The 16,527-nt window shown below is 36.2% G+C and overlaps 2 protein-coding genes across 3 annotated transcripts; both read left to right on the forward strand.

The window, feature by feature from the left end:
- The first annotated feature begins 7,479 nt into the window (after nucleotides 1-7,479).
- Nucleotides 7,480-10,380, forward strand: LOC147551944 (Pentatricopeptide repeat (PPR) superfamily protein). 2 transcript variants are annotated; one of them, XM_086669340.1, is made up of 2 exons: nucleotides 7,480-8,565; nucleotides 8,676-10,380. In XM_086669340.1, exons 1-2 carry the CDS (start codon nucleotides 8,562-8,564, stop codon nucleotides 10,229-10,231), a joined length of 1,560 nt encoding a protein of 519 aa, XP_086525466.1. In that variant the 5' UTR covers nucleotides 7,480-8,561; the 3' UTR covers nucleotides 10,232-10,380. The 2 variants fall into 2 exon arrangements, with proteins under 2 accessions (XP_086525466.1, XP_086525465.1); XM_086669339.1 differs by having other exon boundaries at nucleotides 7,480-10,380.
- A 1,005-nt stretch (nucleotides 10,381-11,385) lies between these two features.
- Nucleotides 11,386-13,637, forward strand: LOC147551945 (Pentatricopeptide repeat (PPR-like) superfamily protein). Its single transcript, XM_086669341.1, has one exon. It carries the CDS (start codon nucleotides 11,596-11,598, stop codon nucleotides 13,465-13,467), a length of 1,872 nt encoding a protein of 623 aa, XP_086525467.1. The 5' UTR covers nucleotides 11,386-11,595; the 3' UTR covers nucleotides 13,468-13,637.
- The last annotated feature ends 2,890 nt before the right edge of the window (nucleotides 13,638-16,527 follow it).

The raw sequence follows: 16,527 nt of genomic DNA on the forward strand, positions 1-16,527 counted from the left end.
CGGTCTTGTTAGTGTTTGAGTGGGCAGTTATCACATCTATGATGTATCAAGTGCCATATGTAGACATACGTAGATCGTAGTCGACTTCCAAAAAGAAAAAAGATCATTACGACATTTTATTATTTTATGGGGACCAAATAAAAATATTTTATGAGGACCAAGCACAAACACTAAAATGATTCAAGGGGTGAAAAAAGAATAAACAACTAAAAAGAAGATGCAAAATGAATTAAAAAGTGGGGGGGGGGGCACCACCACTCACCATTTTGGTGAGGAGGAACAGTGGCCGGCTACTGTTCACAGCCCTGGAGATTAATGGTGATCTCCAGGGTTGTTGGGTTCCCCAACCCCACCATAACGCCAGATAATGGCGTTATGGAGGGCCGTTGGGATGCTCTTAGACTGGTAAATCCGAGACCCACAAAGAGTGTAAAAATAGAGTTGTGGTGGAGCAAAAGGATTGGTAGGCGGTTACATCCATGGGAAGTTCTATAATTTATCTTAAGAAGAAAATCCAACTATAATTCCGACAGACACTAGTTATTGAAGTCACTACTATAGTCAGTTAAACGTACACAAAATGAGATCAAAACTATACTAATTAGAGTTTTCTAAACTCATAAACCATCAATCAATTTGATTATTAATGGATTTCAATATACTGATCTGATTCATCTCACATCTTATTTATAATGTATGTTTCTTATATACGAAAACATTTGAAAATATAAACTAATAGTGTGTTTGGATGGCGGAATCATGAATCCGCGGATTCACGAGTCCTTGGGATTCATGATTCCACGGATTCATGAATCCAAGTAATATTTTTTGGCTTGTTTGGCAACTAAGAATCCTATGATTTATTATTATTTGAGTATTTTTCAACGTCTTCAAAAAAATATGATTTTTGAAAAAATAATGATTTTGTACAAGAAAATATTTTTTTGTTGATTTTAAGGTTGAAATTTAGGTTCATTAATCCAAAATCTTAGCAAATCCTAGGGGGTAGGGTGGGATTTTGGTCCAATACAAATTTTGGAATTAGGAATCCTTAGGATTCAAGAGTCCTAGGATTCTTGGTAGCCAAACATACCAAGGATTCATGATTCCTACCAAATTCCACTTTTGATAGGAATCCTACTTAGGAATCCTGCAACCAAACACACCATAAATTATTTAGAAAGAAGACAAACAATAGAAACGTATTAATGAGAATATTAGTTGGTTGCTGTTTTGAGTCAGTTTCTTCTCGCTCGTGATTTTTGCTTCCTCTTGATTTTTTCTTACTTTTTTTCCATTCAGCTTGTTTTTATCTTATTAATTAGCCTATAAACTATGACAGAATTTCAAATGTTAATAACATTTCCAATGCAAAACTCAAAAAAAACTATCTTCGTCCTATGTATCCAGTATCAATTGAGATTCTCATTTCTACGTGACAAAATATAGATCCTTCAATTTTTGTATGTCTTTAATGCAAATCTCTTATATTGTTTTATTTACTTTTTTTTTTTTAACTTGCTTTATTTACTTATGTAGCCTAATTATTTTTGTAAATAAAAAATTTTAAAAATTTTATGTGACATTCAGAATTTCTAAGATTATGTGTTGTTTTGAAGATGAGGTTGAGAGAAGTAAAAAAAGTAGTATTTGAAAGAGGTAATAACTAGAAAGGTCAAAATAATATTGAAAATGAGTAGAAAAGCACAAAACATTTGAAAATTATTATTCAGGTCAAAAAGTATACAAAGACTAAATTACCCTTTTTTTGTCTTTTTGTGTAACTAAGTTCTTTTATTTTTCTTTAAACTTTAAATAGATATAACTTTTGTTTGAGATGTCGGATTTAAATAAAATTTATATATTTAGAAATGGTTTTTCATTAGCTTTCTAACAAGATCCACTTTCAATATTTTTTTTCCAAAAAAAAAACCCAGAAAAAAATAGTGTTTTTTCGCTTACGTTTTTCTGCAAACACGTGTTTGCAACAATCTGTTCTGCAAACAAGTGTTTGCAAACAAGTTCTGCAAACAACTGTTTGCAACGATCTGTTTTGCAAACAAATATTTGCAAATAAGTTCTGCAAACATGTATTTACATTTGCGATATTGCAAACATGTGTTTGCATTCGCGATTTTGCAAACGGCGTTTGCATGTGCGACAATGCAAACTGAGTTTGCATTTGCGACATTACAATCTCAGTTTGCACACGTTTACATCTTCACAAATTGCTTAAAGCCAACTTTTGGTTTCCATCCAACTTCAACCAACCAATTCATTAGAACTCCTCGCTTATTCATCGTTACTTCTTTTTGAATTTTTTTTGATATAATCCTGTATTGAGTTTGACAATCATTTAATTGTGGAATTATCTCATTGTTCATGAAGAAAAAAATGGTAAATGGGAATGTCAGGCACATTTCCTAATTTCAGAATGCATTTATAATGGGACAATTAAAATCATAAATATGGGAATGAGTATGAACTAACTCCTGCATAATTAACATCAACTTGAGATAACACTACTGATTCATATAAGGAAAGGATTAAATGATCAACAACCAAAAAAAAACCACCAAATAAGAAAACCTCTTAATTCTCAACCTGCAACTAAACTCCTTTTGGAACGGGCAAAGACATGCATTTATCAATAGAGAACAATTCCATGCATCATATGCATCAAGACATATATCAAGAGCAGTAGCAATCATGGAAAGAGAGCCTGTAGATTTATCCAGAAATCTGTAGATTTAGTAATTGATTTGAGAACAGTTTAACGACGAAATGGAGTAATGCAAAATGTGAAAGTGAAATTAAGTGATTTGTTTTACTTGAATTGATTAGCACCCACATGAATACGATCGGAGATTCCAATTTCCCCCTCTAAATGAGTATCAGAGGAGGAACCATTTGTAGCTCTCCAATTCTTAGTTGCTGCTATGAATACTTGAACTATTCTAAACAATGGGTTTTCCGTATCTCCATTAATAGTATATTGATACGTTTTACTCCCAAGCAAGAAAACGGCAAGAACTATTGCCATGATTATACATGGAATGCCAAATCCTAGACCCCAACTCAAGTTATCTTCAATGTATGTTAAAATCAAGAGAGAAAAACTACTACCAACACAAACTCCAAAGTACCACCAGTTGAAGAATGAGCTCTTAGACTTGCTTTCTTCTGGGTTTTCTCCATCAAATTGGTCGGCTCCAAAAGCTTGTGCACATGGCTTAAAGCCTTTGCAACAACTACTAGGTACAATTATGAAAATAAGAATATGACTTGAAAAGTAGAAGGATATATGCAAGAGTTTTGTTTTTGTTTATAGTATTTGGACATTCATAAACTGTGCAGGGTGGTCCTTCTCCAACCACTCCACCCCGGGTTATCCACTTCACTCAAAGGTTGTTAATAATTCCAATAATCACGTTTTGTATCTGTTTAGAGTAGAAATATTTGAGTTTCTAATACGTTACTGCAAGCATGATAAACGGGCTAATCCGTCAAGAAGCATATACAATTCATTAGCTTGCGGATGCGATTTATCTTCTATAACAAATTCATGTACCAAACCTTTCACTTCAATCCAACTTCTTGCAGGAGGTTTATCTTTCAACTTCTCTCCTTTTAGTCCCTCCCGAACATCAACAACTTCAGTCCATCTGTTCTTGTCCGCATACATGTTAGACATGAGCACTTTAGCTCCACCCGATACTCACAGGAATACTCGATCTTTTCCAGAATATCTTCTCCCAATTTGACATTATCGTGAACTCTACAAGCACTAAGTTGTGATCCTAGTACGATCAGATTGGACTCCATTAGCATCTTTTTCATGAAACTGTAAGCCTCTTCAAGAAGCCCAGGTCTGCCAAAGAGATCAACCATGCATTAATAATGCTTAACTTGAAGCACAATACAACACTTCCACGTTTTGAATATGCATCAATAAGAGAATTTCTTATCGAACCCCCTACTTCCACCCACCATGCCTTCACTAAATAAGAATGCAAACTCTTAGTGTGGTCCAAATAACCTAAATTCGCACAAGCTGCCATTAGAGAAACCACAATAGCCACATTGGGCCGCACAACTAACTCATCAACCATCATTCTAAAAACCCACAAACATTCTTCATAGAATCCTTGCATCGAAAAACTGGAAATCAAAGTTGTCCAAGAAACAACATCTCTCTCAGTCCTTTCATCAAACAACTTCCTGACACCAGTGATAGACCCACACAGAAAATCAACATCAATACCCCCCTTTCTTTTTATTCCTGCAATTCTCTCCTACTCACTTGTCTTTTCTTCTCAGTTAAATAGTTACCAATCCAAACTACAACAACAACAATTATCACCCAACCTTCATTTATCATTCATTATCTCTTCTTCTAGTTATTATGCAAGTTTCCATGAAAACCAAACGAATCATTGATCATCAACAATTCATTCCTTCTTCTTCAATTATTGAACAAGATGAAAAAAATCATCCACCGCGAAAGAGAAAACATAATTCCATTTCAGAATCTGTTCCCGGAGAGGAATCAAATAGACACCAAGAAGAAAATGAGGAAGAAGAAGAAAACGATGAATTAGTATTTAATTCTGAATCTGAATCGAACAGTTTACGTCTTTTAGGTATTTTATTACAGTGTGCAGAAGCTTTATCAATGGATAATCTTGATCTAGCTAGTAATCTATTACCTGAGGTTTCACAACTTTATTATCCGTTTGGTTCTTCAGTTAAACGAGTTGCCTCTTATTTTGCTCAAGCAATTCAATCTCTCAGTCAGTCAGTAGCTAAAAAAAAAAACCTAAAGCTTTTTGAGAATGAAAGTGATTTTTAGTATGTGAGGGTATTTTAGGAAGTAAAATAATAAAAAATAACCTGATTACTAATTATTCAAATTATTTTAAACTTGATATATCATTAGCTATAATATTTTGATAACTTTTAATTAATAAAGAAATATACTTGTTTTTTTAGCTATTATGAAATCTTTTACTACCTAAATAGTCATTTTCTATATTTGAAAATCGAGACTATATTTTGTGAATTACAAAATGCTATGGGCAATATCCATAATGAACACCCTAATATCATGGAATAGTAGTTGACTTGTTATATGATGTATATATGATAATATATACGACGAAGTCAGTGTGGACAACTTCAATCCGATTGACTTGTTATATACCTATATGGGGCAGGTGATGGGGTTGTTCTATTATTACCACATACAGGAGCAATTGGTTGAATAAATTAGCTAGATCTTGAGGGGTACATGATGATGCTATATACAGGTTGCCCTAATGAACACTCTAATGTCCTTGAAACAGTATTTGACTTGTTATATCATATATGATAATATATATGTACACTGTACACATATATGACATAGTCAATGGGGACAATTTCAAATCAATTGACTTGTTATATGCCTATGTATATGAGGCAGTCTAATGGGGTTTGCGGTTATATAATCAACACATACAAGAGCAACTGTTTGAAGAAATTAGCTAGACACTTAGTTATGTTTTCCAACAAAGGTACTAACCTTTCTGCATATCTTCTCAAGTGCTTCTACTATTTCTTAATCATTAATCTTTTATGGACGAGAAGGATGGAGTCAAAAGTTTACGTTGTCGGGGACGAACAAGGGTGGAGCACCGGCACCAACTATTTGACATGGTCTGATAAATACAATTTCAGTGTTGGAGACGTTCTATGTTAGCTCTCTTTCCCCTTTCTTCATTTAACTGTCTTCGATCAATTGTTTTCTTTTGATTTTTAGAAATTTATGTATACATATATTTTGCGATGATGATTTAGCATGAGACGAGTGGCCGTGTGGGTTTCTATCTTAATGTTGTTGGTTATTAGATACCAAACTTTTAAGTTGTGTTTATCATGGCAGATATAGGACATGTCTAATGGAGGAAAAAGAGTAACGAAGATTTATATTAGGTGAATTTAAAATATGAAGCAATTGTATTCGAACAAATATTTACATTAAGATAAATATGTATTACAAACATGACAATTAACTTGTAACTAAGTCAGTCCCGCTCGCTAAGATGAAATCTTGACTCCACTAGGACCACTACGAGTCTACGATCATGCATTAAGATCGTAGAGTAGTCCACAGAGAAAAGGTAAATATTCCTATACTAGTTGTTGGTCCCAAGGGATGAAGGAAGCTAGATGGTTATTGGTTTAAAGAGGCAGGGTGCCTTTGCTTTTTTTAGGGTAGGAAGGGGTAGAAAAATGTACTTCAACCGAGGAATAAATTGGGTATTAGCAATTGAATATAGCTATAGTTAACCTAATTAGTAATAAAATGGCTAACTAACTCTAATTTTGTGTGTGAAAATAAATAGCTTTTGAGTATGTGAAAGGGCAACATAATGCGATTGAAGTGACAGAAGATGCATATAGATCTTGTGACAACAGAACAAGTGGAGTGTTGGAGAGATATGAGAGCGGGAACGACAAAGTAGCACTCGTCCAAGCGAGGAAATATTGGTTCGTATGCAACATTCCTGGGCATTGTCTTGGAGGAATGAAGTTCCGCATCAATGTCTCGACGAACAACACTAACACGAACCATAATAATATGGGAGCACCTAATCCTGCAGAGTCTAGACCACCCACCTCCTCTCTCCAAAACTCTGCAAGTGCTGTTGGGGATGGTAAAGAATTGATTTATGTGGCAATTGTTGCAACTGTAATTCCATTCATCATCCCCACCTGGTTTGTAAGGACTAATTAGAGTTTGTAACTTCGTATTTAAGACTTGGTAAATGTGGTTCAAGTTAGCCCCATTCTTCTGTGTATCAGTGTATATTGGGAAAACGGATCTGCTTTCAATATTACTTATAATGCAAGTCAATTTTCTTCATATTTGTTAGCAGTAGATGTGGCTCTCCAAGTTTCAACACTTAACGATAGGCCGGTGTTACGGGGAAATAAAGAAATTTTTCGGGGTTTGAAGTTTTGGGTGGAAACAAAAAAAAATTAGATTTTTTTATTTCCTCCAAACAACCAAATCCTTTTCAGCTTCTTCTTCCTTTCTGCGGCGACTCCACCATCTCCAGCGAAGGGGAGGAGCCCCTTCGCCGGAGATGGAGAGAAGAGAGAGAGAGAAAAAGAGAAGAGAGAGATAGGAGAGAGAAAGGGGAGATAGAGGATGATGTCGCCGCCCGTCGTCGGCAACACCCTTCCAGCGACTTTCTGCCGGCGACGTATAAGGGGCGTTTGGTTCTATTTTTTTTATTTCCACCGTCTTCTCCGGAAACATTTCTGCTTTCCCCAAAGCGGAGGCCTTAACGATATTGTTCTCGGTTTTCGCGCCGCTCTTCGCACCTCAACATGTATGGGGTTTTGTTCTTGGAAGGCTCCACGAACCTTCCAAAACCACTTACTAAGTTTGAGTGTATACCTATACTCCAAGCTCTAGACACTCTCGTGAGCGACATGGGACCATCACATTTACCCCGCCCTCAGTGAAGAGCCATCTTTGACTCTGATACCACTTTGTAAAGCCTCAAGTTTTAGCAGTATTGGTATTGTCTCCGCTTTGACTATGGTGTCGATGCGTACTCTGATGGTCGAACAAATTGTGTGTCTTCGCAAATACAAAGACCTTTGAGGTGGCCTCGTGGTGCGTTGGCCAAGAACAAAACTCTATACCTGTAGACTTACATATCGGGTGGCCAAAGCGGGGAAAGATATCAATAACTGCTACTTTGAATGATGAAGGTGATGGAAAATGGAGTGCGGAGAGAGGAGATGGGGGATGGAGCATGGTTATTGATCAGGGAAAATGAACAGACACCTTCTACTATATTCTACTGTCTCTCATCCCTACCATGATCACAACTTCAACTCCATTTTACCTTCATCACCCACCATTTGCTGAAGAACTCAAGTTCAAACGGTATCATTGTTCATGTCTTTTATTTCCTTATTGCAACAGAGGAAGCTTCTTGAAGAATGCTCTAAAGCTCGTTATCTTGATATTTATACAATAAAAACTCTCCATGCATTGTCCATCACAACGAATTGGTCTTGTTCCCACCAGATTGATATACCCAAAGCCACTATCTTCATTAACAACAATCTAATTGCCGGCTATGCATCTGGTGGTTGTTTTTCAAAAGCTCTCAAAGTGTTTGATAATATGTCTGTGAGAAATGTTGTGTCATATAATTCAATTATAGCAGCTTATAGTCACCAGCATAATGAAGAAGATGATGAGCTTGTTGGAGGAGGTTGGAATCTTTTTACCCAAATGTTGGGTTTGGGTTTTAAACCCACCCAGTTTACCTTTGGTAGTCTTTTGTCTTCCTCCTCATTAAATGTTATTCAAGGTTTGCAATTGCAATCTTTAATTTTGAAGTCTGGGTTTCTTTTTGCTGATGCTTTTTCGGGTACTGCATTGTTGGGGTTTTTTGGGAGGTTGGGAAGATTAAGTGATGCGATCAAGCTGTTCGATGAAATGCCGAAAAGAAACTTGGTGACTTGGAATTCCATAATTTCTTCATTGGGACAACATGGGTATGTGGAGGACTCTGTCATTTTGTTCCGTGAGCTCTTAAGAGCAGATGAAGTCTCTTGTACTTCAGAATCTTCTTTTGTAGGTGTTTTATCTGGATTTGGTTTTGCAGGAGCGGAGTTGCAGAACTTGCATTCTTTAGGAGAACAAATACATGGGTTGGTTAGAAAAACTGGGCTTGAAGTTTACCCTTCAGTTGCAAATTCTATTCTACATATGTATACGAAATGTTCAAGAGGAACGTGTATTGTTGAGAAATTGTTCGAGGAGATGTTTCTTGTCTGGGATGTGGTTTCATGGAATATTATCATTGGGTCTTTTGCGGGGAGCGATAATCCAGAGAAGTCCTTCGACTACTTCGTAACCATGTCAAGGTACGGTTTCTTGGCAAACCAAACCACATATGCGAACATTATTAGTTCATGTATAAATATGAAGATGTTTACGTACGGGGAAATCATCCATGGGAAAATTGAAAAGAATGGTTTTAAGTCGGACGTCTTCGTAGGCAGTGCATTAGTTGATTTCTATGCAAAATGTGATAAGTTGGAAGAGGCACATCTATTATTTAGTGAGCTTCACAAAAAGAACGTTGTTTCTTGGAATGCTTTAATTTCTGGTTACTCAATTAAGGGCTCCCATATTGCTATTTATCTACTACACGAAATGCTTCGTTCAGGTTATCGACCCAACGAGTTCACTTTCTCTGCCATTCTTAAATCATTGTTTGTGCAAGAGGTGCAACAGTTTCATTCCTTGATATTACGAATGGGTTACCACGAAAATGAGTATGTCTTAAGCTCACTCATTGCCTCATACTCCATGAATGGTCTGATATATGATGCATTGAGCTTTATAACAGGTTTGACACCACAACTATTCCCAGTCGCAACTAACATAATTGCAGGTGTATATAATAGAACTGGCCAATACCAAGAAACGCAAAAGCTCCTTCTTCAAGTTGAAGAAACCGACATCATAAGTTGGAATATTCTGATTGCAGCTTGTGCTCGTAATGGGGATTACAAGGTGGTATTTCAACTGTTCAAAAGCATGCAAATGGCTAAAATCTTACCCGATAATTATACTTTAATGAGCCTCGTAAGTATAAGCTCTAAGGTTTTTAACCTAGCTCTCGGAAGTTCCATTCATGGGTTTATGATAAAAATGGATTTTACCTCCTCCGATGCATTTGTTTGTAATGCTCTATTAGACATGTATGCTAAATGTGGAAATCTAGAGAGTACTATCAAAGTCTTTAAGGAAATGGGATGTAAAAGAAATCTGATCTCATGGACATCTCTGATATCAGCTTTAGGACATCATGGTTATGCATTTGAAGCCTTGGAAAGGTTCAGAGAAATGGAAATAGCAGGTTTTAAACCAGATAGGGTTGCTTTTGTTGCAATTCTTTCAGCTTGTAAACATGGTGGACTAGTTAAGGAAGGGATGGAGTTGTTTAGAAAGATGAAAGTGGATAATGGAGTTGAACCAGATATGGATCATTACGTTTGTGTGGTGGATTTGCTGGCAAGAAATGGGTATCTAATCGAAGCAGAGAGATTTATAAGCGATATGCCTTTACAGCCAGACACTCTCATATGGCGGACTTTTCTTGAAGGTTGCAAGAGATACAACCATATGGAGAAGGCACATACACTAATCTGATAGTTCGAAAGTTTGATTGTTTCGACAATTTGCACATGTAGATGCCACCAACGTAAATTGGCGGTTCATTTTTGTTATTTTATGATTGTGAATAAGTAATTTATACGTGCCGGTTAATTGAAGATAAAATTGCTCTAAAACCTAAGAAATTTTGTGTTTTTTTGTTTATAAGTTTGTTCCTTTTTTGTATTAGTGTGAATTTGGAGCTGAACTTGGTTTTACCGTAATACTTGTACAGTGTGCTCAAGAGTGAAAGACTAACCTGAGAGTTTAGGGGTTTTTATATTTATCATCAAGACTTCGCTCTCTTCATTCACGAGTTTTCCCTAGAGCGTTTAACAAAATCTAATAACCGTCGATTTTACCTCATAATATTCTCTTCATAACCTTTTCCACATAATTTAGGAGGTCGAGATGGGGCTCAGCTTGGTTCACTAACAAATCTCATCTTGTATTCAACAAATCGCACACCCCTTTCCATTAGGAGCGGGTTCGGACAGAAACCCTATCGATCGACCCAAATTGCCATCTTGCAAGGGTTGCAGTTAGTAAATCTCGTGGTGCTTATTGAACTTGGGGTGCCGTAATGCGAGGCCCACATATTAAGACAGTCCGAGGACACTGGACTCGCATCAGTCCGTGTTCTTCAAATCCATCAAAGGTCAAGCCCAGTTTGAGTACCCCAATCCATGGGGACGAAGAGTGAGGGAGACCCAAGACGGACAACTCAATACCCGACAGTCCGAAGCCCGTTATGTCCGCCGTGGGTAACAAAATATGTGATATAAGACGGATCGAAAATAAGAGGTCTGGCGATCAAGATGAATTCTTCTTGATCGTCGGATCTCGTCTTCTCGACCCGTCACGTACATACACGTGATACACACGTATATTATTTCTGGAACTCATCTTGAGCGCTAGATCTCTTATTTTTTATCCGTCTTATATCACATATCCTATTAGTAGGCTAGTACCCATGACGAGCTTTGTGCAACAAAGTTTTGCTTTTGTCCCAGTCGGAACCCGCCCGCTAAGTCCTTTCGGCATTGATATATAGCACCCGAAACCCCTGAGCCCGGACTAAGAGTACCCATGGGTACCCGAGTCCGGCCCTATTCAATCCTATTTGCAACCTACGCAAAACAAATGGATAAGAAAGGCCTTGGAGGTGGCGATAATCTCCTCCTTCCTCAAACTCAGCCTCCTTCTCGGCTTCTCCCCTTCAGTTAAAGGTTAATCTCTCTCTCTCTAACTGGTTTCGAACGTTCCTCAACAACCATTTGCAAATCTCATGTACTGTGAAATCCCCTTTCTTTGTTTTTGTCATTGTTTAAGTTAAAGGTTCTGAATTTTTTAGTTAAAGCATGGATTTAGTTGTACACACTAAACAAACTCATCAAGGGTTTTCATCAATTAATAGCATTCACAAGGATTTATTCAATAATTCTAATAACTGCATTGGAGCTAGGGTTAGTATTAGGGCTTGTGCTAATTTCAGCTTAAGCACCACCAACAGTGTTTCCATGAAGGTTTTTCTAGGGTTTAATTCTTGTTGTTGTGTCTTATCTTCTGACTCTGATATGAGAAAATCAAACAAGTTTGGAAAGAGTAGAAAAAGATATCAAGTATTGGCAATGGATACAGCTAATTCAAATGGAAAATTACCACTCATAAACAATAAATCTAAGCATAGGCATTTGAGTAATGGTTTATCATCTTCAAATTCGTCACGGGGGTTCGAGGATTTCGAGAGTAATAATCATCTTCGTCGTTTGGTTAGAAATGGGGAATTAGAGGAAGGTTTAACATTTGTAGAAAACATGGCTTCTCATGGAGAAATTCCCGATATTATTCCGTGTACGAGTTTGATTCGAGGGTTTTGTAGAGTTGGTAAAACTAAAAAGGCAACTAAGATTTTGGAAATTCTTGAAAATTCAGGAGCTGTACCAGATGTTATTACTTACAATGTTTTAATTAGTGGATACTGCAAAATGGGTGAAATTGATAATGCCTTGAATGTTTTGGATCGAATGAGTGTTCCTCCTGATGTTGTTACTTACAATACGATACTTCGAAGTTTATGTGATAGTGGTAAATTAAAACAAGCCATGGAAGTTCTTGATCTTCAGTTGCAGAAGGAATGTTATCCTGATGTCATTACGTATACAATTTTAATAGAAGCGACTTGTCGAGAAAGCGGAGTTGGACAGGCGATGAAGCTTGTTGATGAAATGAGAAGTAAAGGTTGTAAACCTGATGTGGTTACTTATAATGTTCTTATCAATGGGATTTGCAAGGAAGGAAGATTGGACGAAGCTATCAAGTTCTTGAATAACATGCCATCTTATGGTTGCCAACCTAATGTCATTACCCATAATATAATTCTCCGCAGCATGTGTAGTACTGGAAGGTGGATGGATGCCGAAAAACTCTTAGAGAATATGCTTCAAAAAGGTTGTTCACCAAGTGTTGTTACATTCAACATCTTGATCAATTTCTTATGCAGGAAAGGTTTATTGGGTAGAGCTATCGATGTATTAGAAAGAATGCCAAAACATGGATGCACCCCAAATTCACTCAGTTACAATCCATTACTTCATGGGTTTTGCAAAGAAAAGAAAATGGATCGAGCGATCGAATACTTGGATATAATGGTTTCAAGAGGTTGTTATCCTGATATCGTAACTTATAATACTCTGCTTACCGCTTTATGCAAGGATGGGAAAGTCGAAGTTGCAGTTGAGTTACTAAACCAACTAAGTAGCAAAGGATGTTCTCCCGTACTAATAACGTATAATACAGTGATAGATGGGTTATCGAAGATGGGAAATACAGAACGAGCAGTCGAGCTTCTTGGGGAGATGATGACAAAAGGTCTAAAACCCGATATTATAACATATTCTTCATTAGTTGGTGGACTTAGTAAAGAAGGCAAGGTTGATGAAGCAATTAAGTTCTTCCATGAGTTAGAAGGATTGGGTATTAGACCAAATTCAATAACATATAATTCTATTATTCTAGGGCTTTGTAGAGCTCGTCAGACTATTCGAGCTATCGATTTCTTAGCGTATATGGTATCGAAGGGATGTAAACCTACTGAAGCAACTTATTCAATTCTTATCGAAGGTGTAGCTAATGAAGGTTTAGCAAAGGAAGCATTGGAATTGCTGAATGAATTGTGCAAAAGAGGTGTTGTGAAAAGAAGCTCAGCACAGAATATTTCTGTCAAAATGTAGGGTTTCAGAGTGAGCTTTCCTTTTGCGGTCTTAGTGGGTAAAGTTATTGTTGGCTTGAATTTGTTTTGTATTTCAGAATTTCAATTGCTCTTGTCAATGAAGCCTCTGAAACAATTTTGGTAGATAGTCAATTTGTTCTGTTTAAGAAATGCATGTGTACTTTAATTTTACCTATGTGTTTGGAATACTTACATTTTATGTTTCTGTTGTCATTTTTCATGTTGAGAATGATAATTTCAGCTTTGGGGAGTTTTTAAGGCAGCTTGTTAGTGTTAAAGGGCCTCCTTCAAGGCAAATTTGAAATTTGAGAGCAAGTTTGTGAGCGAAGGAGATGCCTTTAACATTTATAGGGGGCGCCTTTAAAACTTCTCTCAACTTTCTGAGCTAACCTCCCGGCCCACTGGATAATCAAAAGTTCTATTTATCCCTTCATTTTGGTCCCTCCCCCAACCCTCCGCCGATGTGGCTACATATTGTTGGAGTATATTTTCTCACAATTCTCTCTCCAATTGCTCCACACTCGAGTGATATGTTGCCACATTGGAGGAAGGTTGGGGGAGGGACCAAACTGGAGGGATGAATAGAATTTCTCAATTAAGAAACCCCATCTCTAATTTAGTTAGGAAAGTTTTAACGGAGATGTCTTTTCTTGTTAAAGGCAATGTCTTTTTAATCCAAGACTTGGTCAAAACAAGCTAACCAATCCAAGACTTGGTCAAAACAAGCTACCCAAGTATGGTTAGAGACAATGCAGGAGTGAGAAACAGAGAGAGAGAGACAAAAAAATGATGGTGGTTTGGTGGTGGTTGGAGTTGATTGTAGGAGACGAAGAATGTCAGGTTTTTTGCACGTCAACGTTACACAGTAAAAAGAGGTTATAAAGTTGGATACCGGGCACGACAGGACATACATAAAGGTATGCATGAATCAAAAATGGATTATTTCCACCTACTTGTAAAAAAGGTTGATATCATCTGGCCACTTGAAAAGTGACATCTTGAAATGCACAGTAATGCTCAACTGAATTAAGAGTTAATCACAACAAAATTTTACATGTAAACTCGAAGTCAAAAAAAATCTAAAAGGAAGAAAATGACGAAATTAAAATTTTATTAAATAAAATAAAAAAACTAGAAAAAGTTATTTTGCAGGATTATCATTTGAAAATTATTTTTTATTTTTCTGCGTAGATTAATATTATGTATACCAAACGTGCTCAAAATTTAGGGTTCATAAAATTTGTCTATTCCAGATAAATTTTGACTTTCAAAACCATTAAAAAACTCTAAATTAATGGAGTAGAAAGTCAATAACAAATAAATAGTCGTTCCAAATCTGGTAAAATTGGTAGAGATATATAGTCTTCATGAAGTCATGATAGCTATATTTTCAGGGCAATTTTCAATACTAGTTAGTTAGTTAGAATTTAGGACCAACTTTCTGGTTTAGTACTTATTTTCTTTGATATTGACCTTAAAAAGATATTGAATAGTCTCTGTTTCAAATAAGCCACTAAAGCTGAACTAAGCACTCATAATTTGTTTAGTCCCCTAATGATGGCTTTGACTAATAAATATGGGAAGAAAGAATGATGGTTGCTCCTCAAGACTATGACTTTGATTTTTTGCTAGCTAGAACCTACACTTTAACTCCCATAGACAGTTTCAAAATTTCCTTCCACATTTTTTGCAGTCACAATAATAGAACAAAAATGGCGAATTTTCGAAACAATTACGATCAAAATTTTTGTTCAAGCAATGAATTGCTTACGTAAATGATCATTTACGTCATAATCGACGTATAAATCTGACGAACGGGTTCTTTTCTTGAGGTTACAATCTTATTCCATTTCAACTAATCGGACAATTCTATCGTTTAAAACTAAGAAGACCGTGAGAGACTTCTTTCAATTATGTGACTCAATTGTTCTAAAACTGGACCACATGGTTGGAGTAAAATAATCAAAAGTGACATAAAGAAAATTCAGCAGAGCAATGTCTCTCTACGTCAATGGAATGTTATTTTGTTGGAGTAGCAATAAATCGCGGCAATAATTTTCTAATGTTTTTCTTTTCTACAAGATTCAGGCGCATTATTGCATATGAATTTGTCAAATCTTTTGGATTTGTTCTTTCCTTTTTGCTTCCTTTGGCAATTTTTGAATTGATATTTTCCTGTTTCCACAATATGTCATGATAATTTTTCTTATTCGAAAAGTTTAGTCCACAACTAAACAAAATTGAACATATAACCAATAGTAAATGCTAAGGCAGCCGTTGAGCCACTAAAAGGAACGCTTACAAGAAGACCTCAATCACAGAGTAGGGCTAAAGATACGTCTTCTCTTGGTAGAAAGAGACAAGTAGATATTTTCTCCACAATTGAGATTATTCGTGTAGGCTTCGAAATAATCATGTGTTTGATGACGAAATGATGACATTCTCAAAGATTTACTTGTTACGTCATTGGTGTCGTATCAAACTGAACTTGGATGCAGTATAAGCTGGCTTCAAAAGCTAACCAATAGGGCCAAATATTTTAACAAACGAAATTGTGAAATTCTAACTTGTGGATTTAAGACTATGCCTCACATATAATTTTGTGTTTTTGATATTTAGTACCTATACGCATTTTTCAACAAAAAAAAGTACCTATACTCATGATATGCGTAGAAGCACGTCTAATTATTTCTATAAAATCCACGTCCTAATTCTCAACTATAGCTTTAATAATATCTTGAATTGCCAAATTTATGATGCAACAACATCATCTAACAGACCAACATGCATCACATCCGTTTCACGACGGATGAAAATCTTAATAACTTAAGAATTTGAAGAAGCATTTTCATTTACCTAACAGTGGTATTAAAGCCTCTTGCATAAACTAATTTTGGTTAGTTGTAGACAAAAACACGAGAGATTTTGGATTTCTCCCAAATAGAACTGAAAAAAAATTTAGATAAAATTTGTCAGGTTTTCAAATTAATTTTCAAAATTAAAGTTGAAACAGGTTACAACTTACAACTAGGTTATTTTCGAAATTTGTATGTCAACCCAT

This window comes from Eschscholzia californica, unplaced genomic scaffold, assembly GCF_041429995.1.
Source record: "Eschscholzia californica isolate CP2 unplaced genomic scaffold, dmEscCali1.0.p SCAF_3, whole genome shotgun sequence".
Lineage (NCBI taxonomy): Eukaryota > Viridiplantae > Streptophyta > Magnoliopsida > Ranunculales > Papaveraceae > Eschscholzia > Eschscholzia californica.

Excerpts from the sequence above, each read along its gene's own strand:
- LOC147551944 (XM_086669339.1), top strand. The coding sequence starts at position 7,958 with ATGTCTTTTATTTCCTTATTGCAACAGAGGAAGCTTCTTGAAGAATGC.
- LOC147551945 (XM_086669341.1), top strand. The coding sequence starts at position 11,596 with ATGGATTTAGTTGTACACACTAAACAAACTCATCAAGGGTTTTCATCA.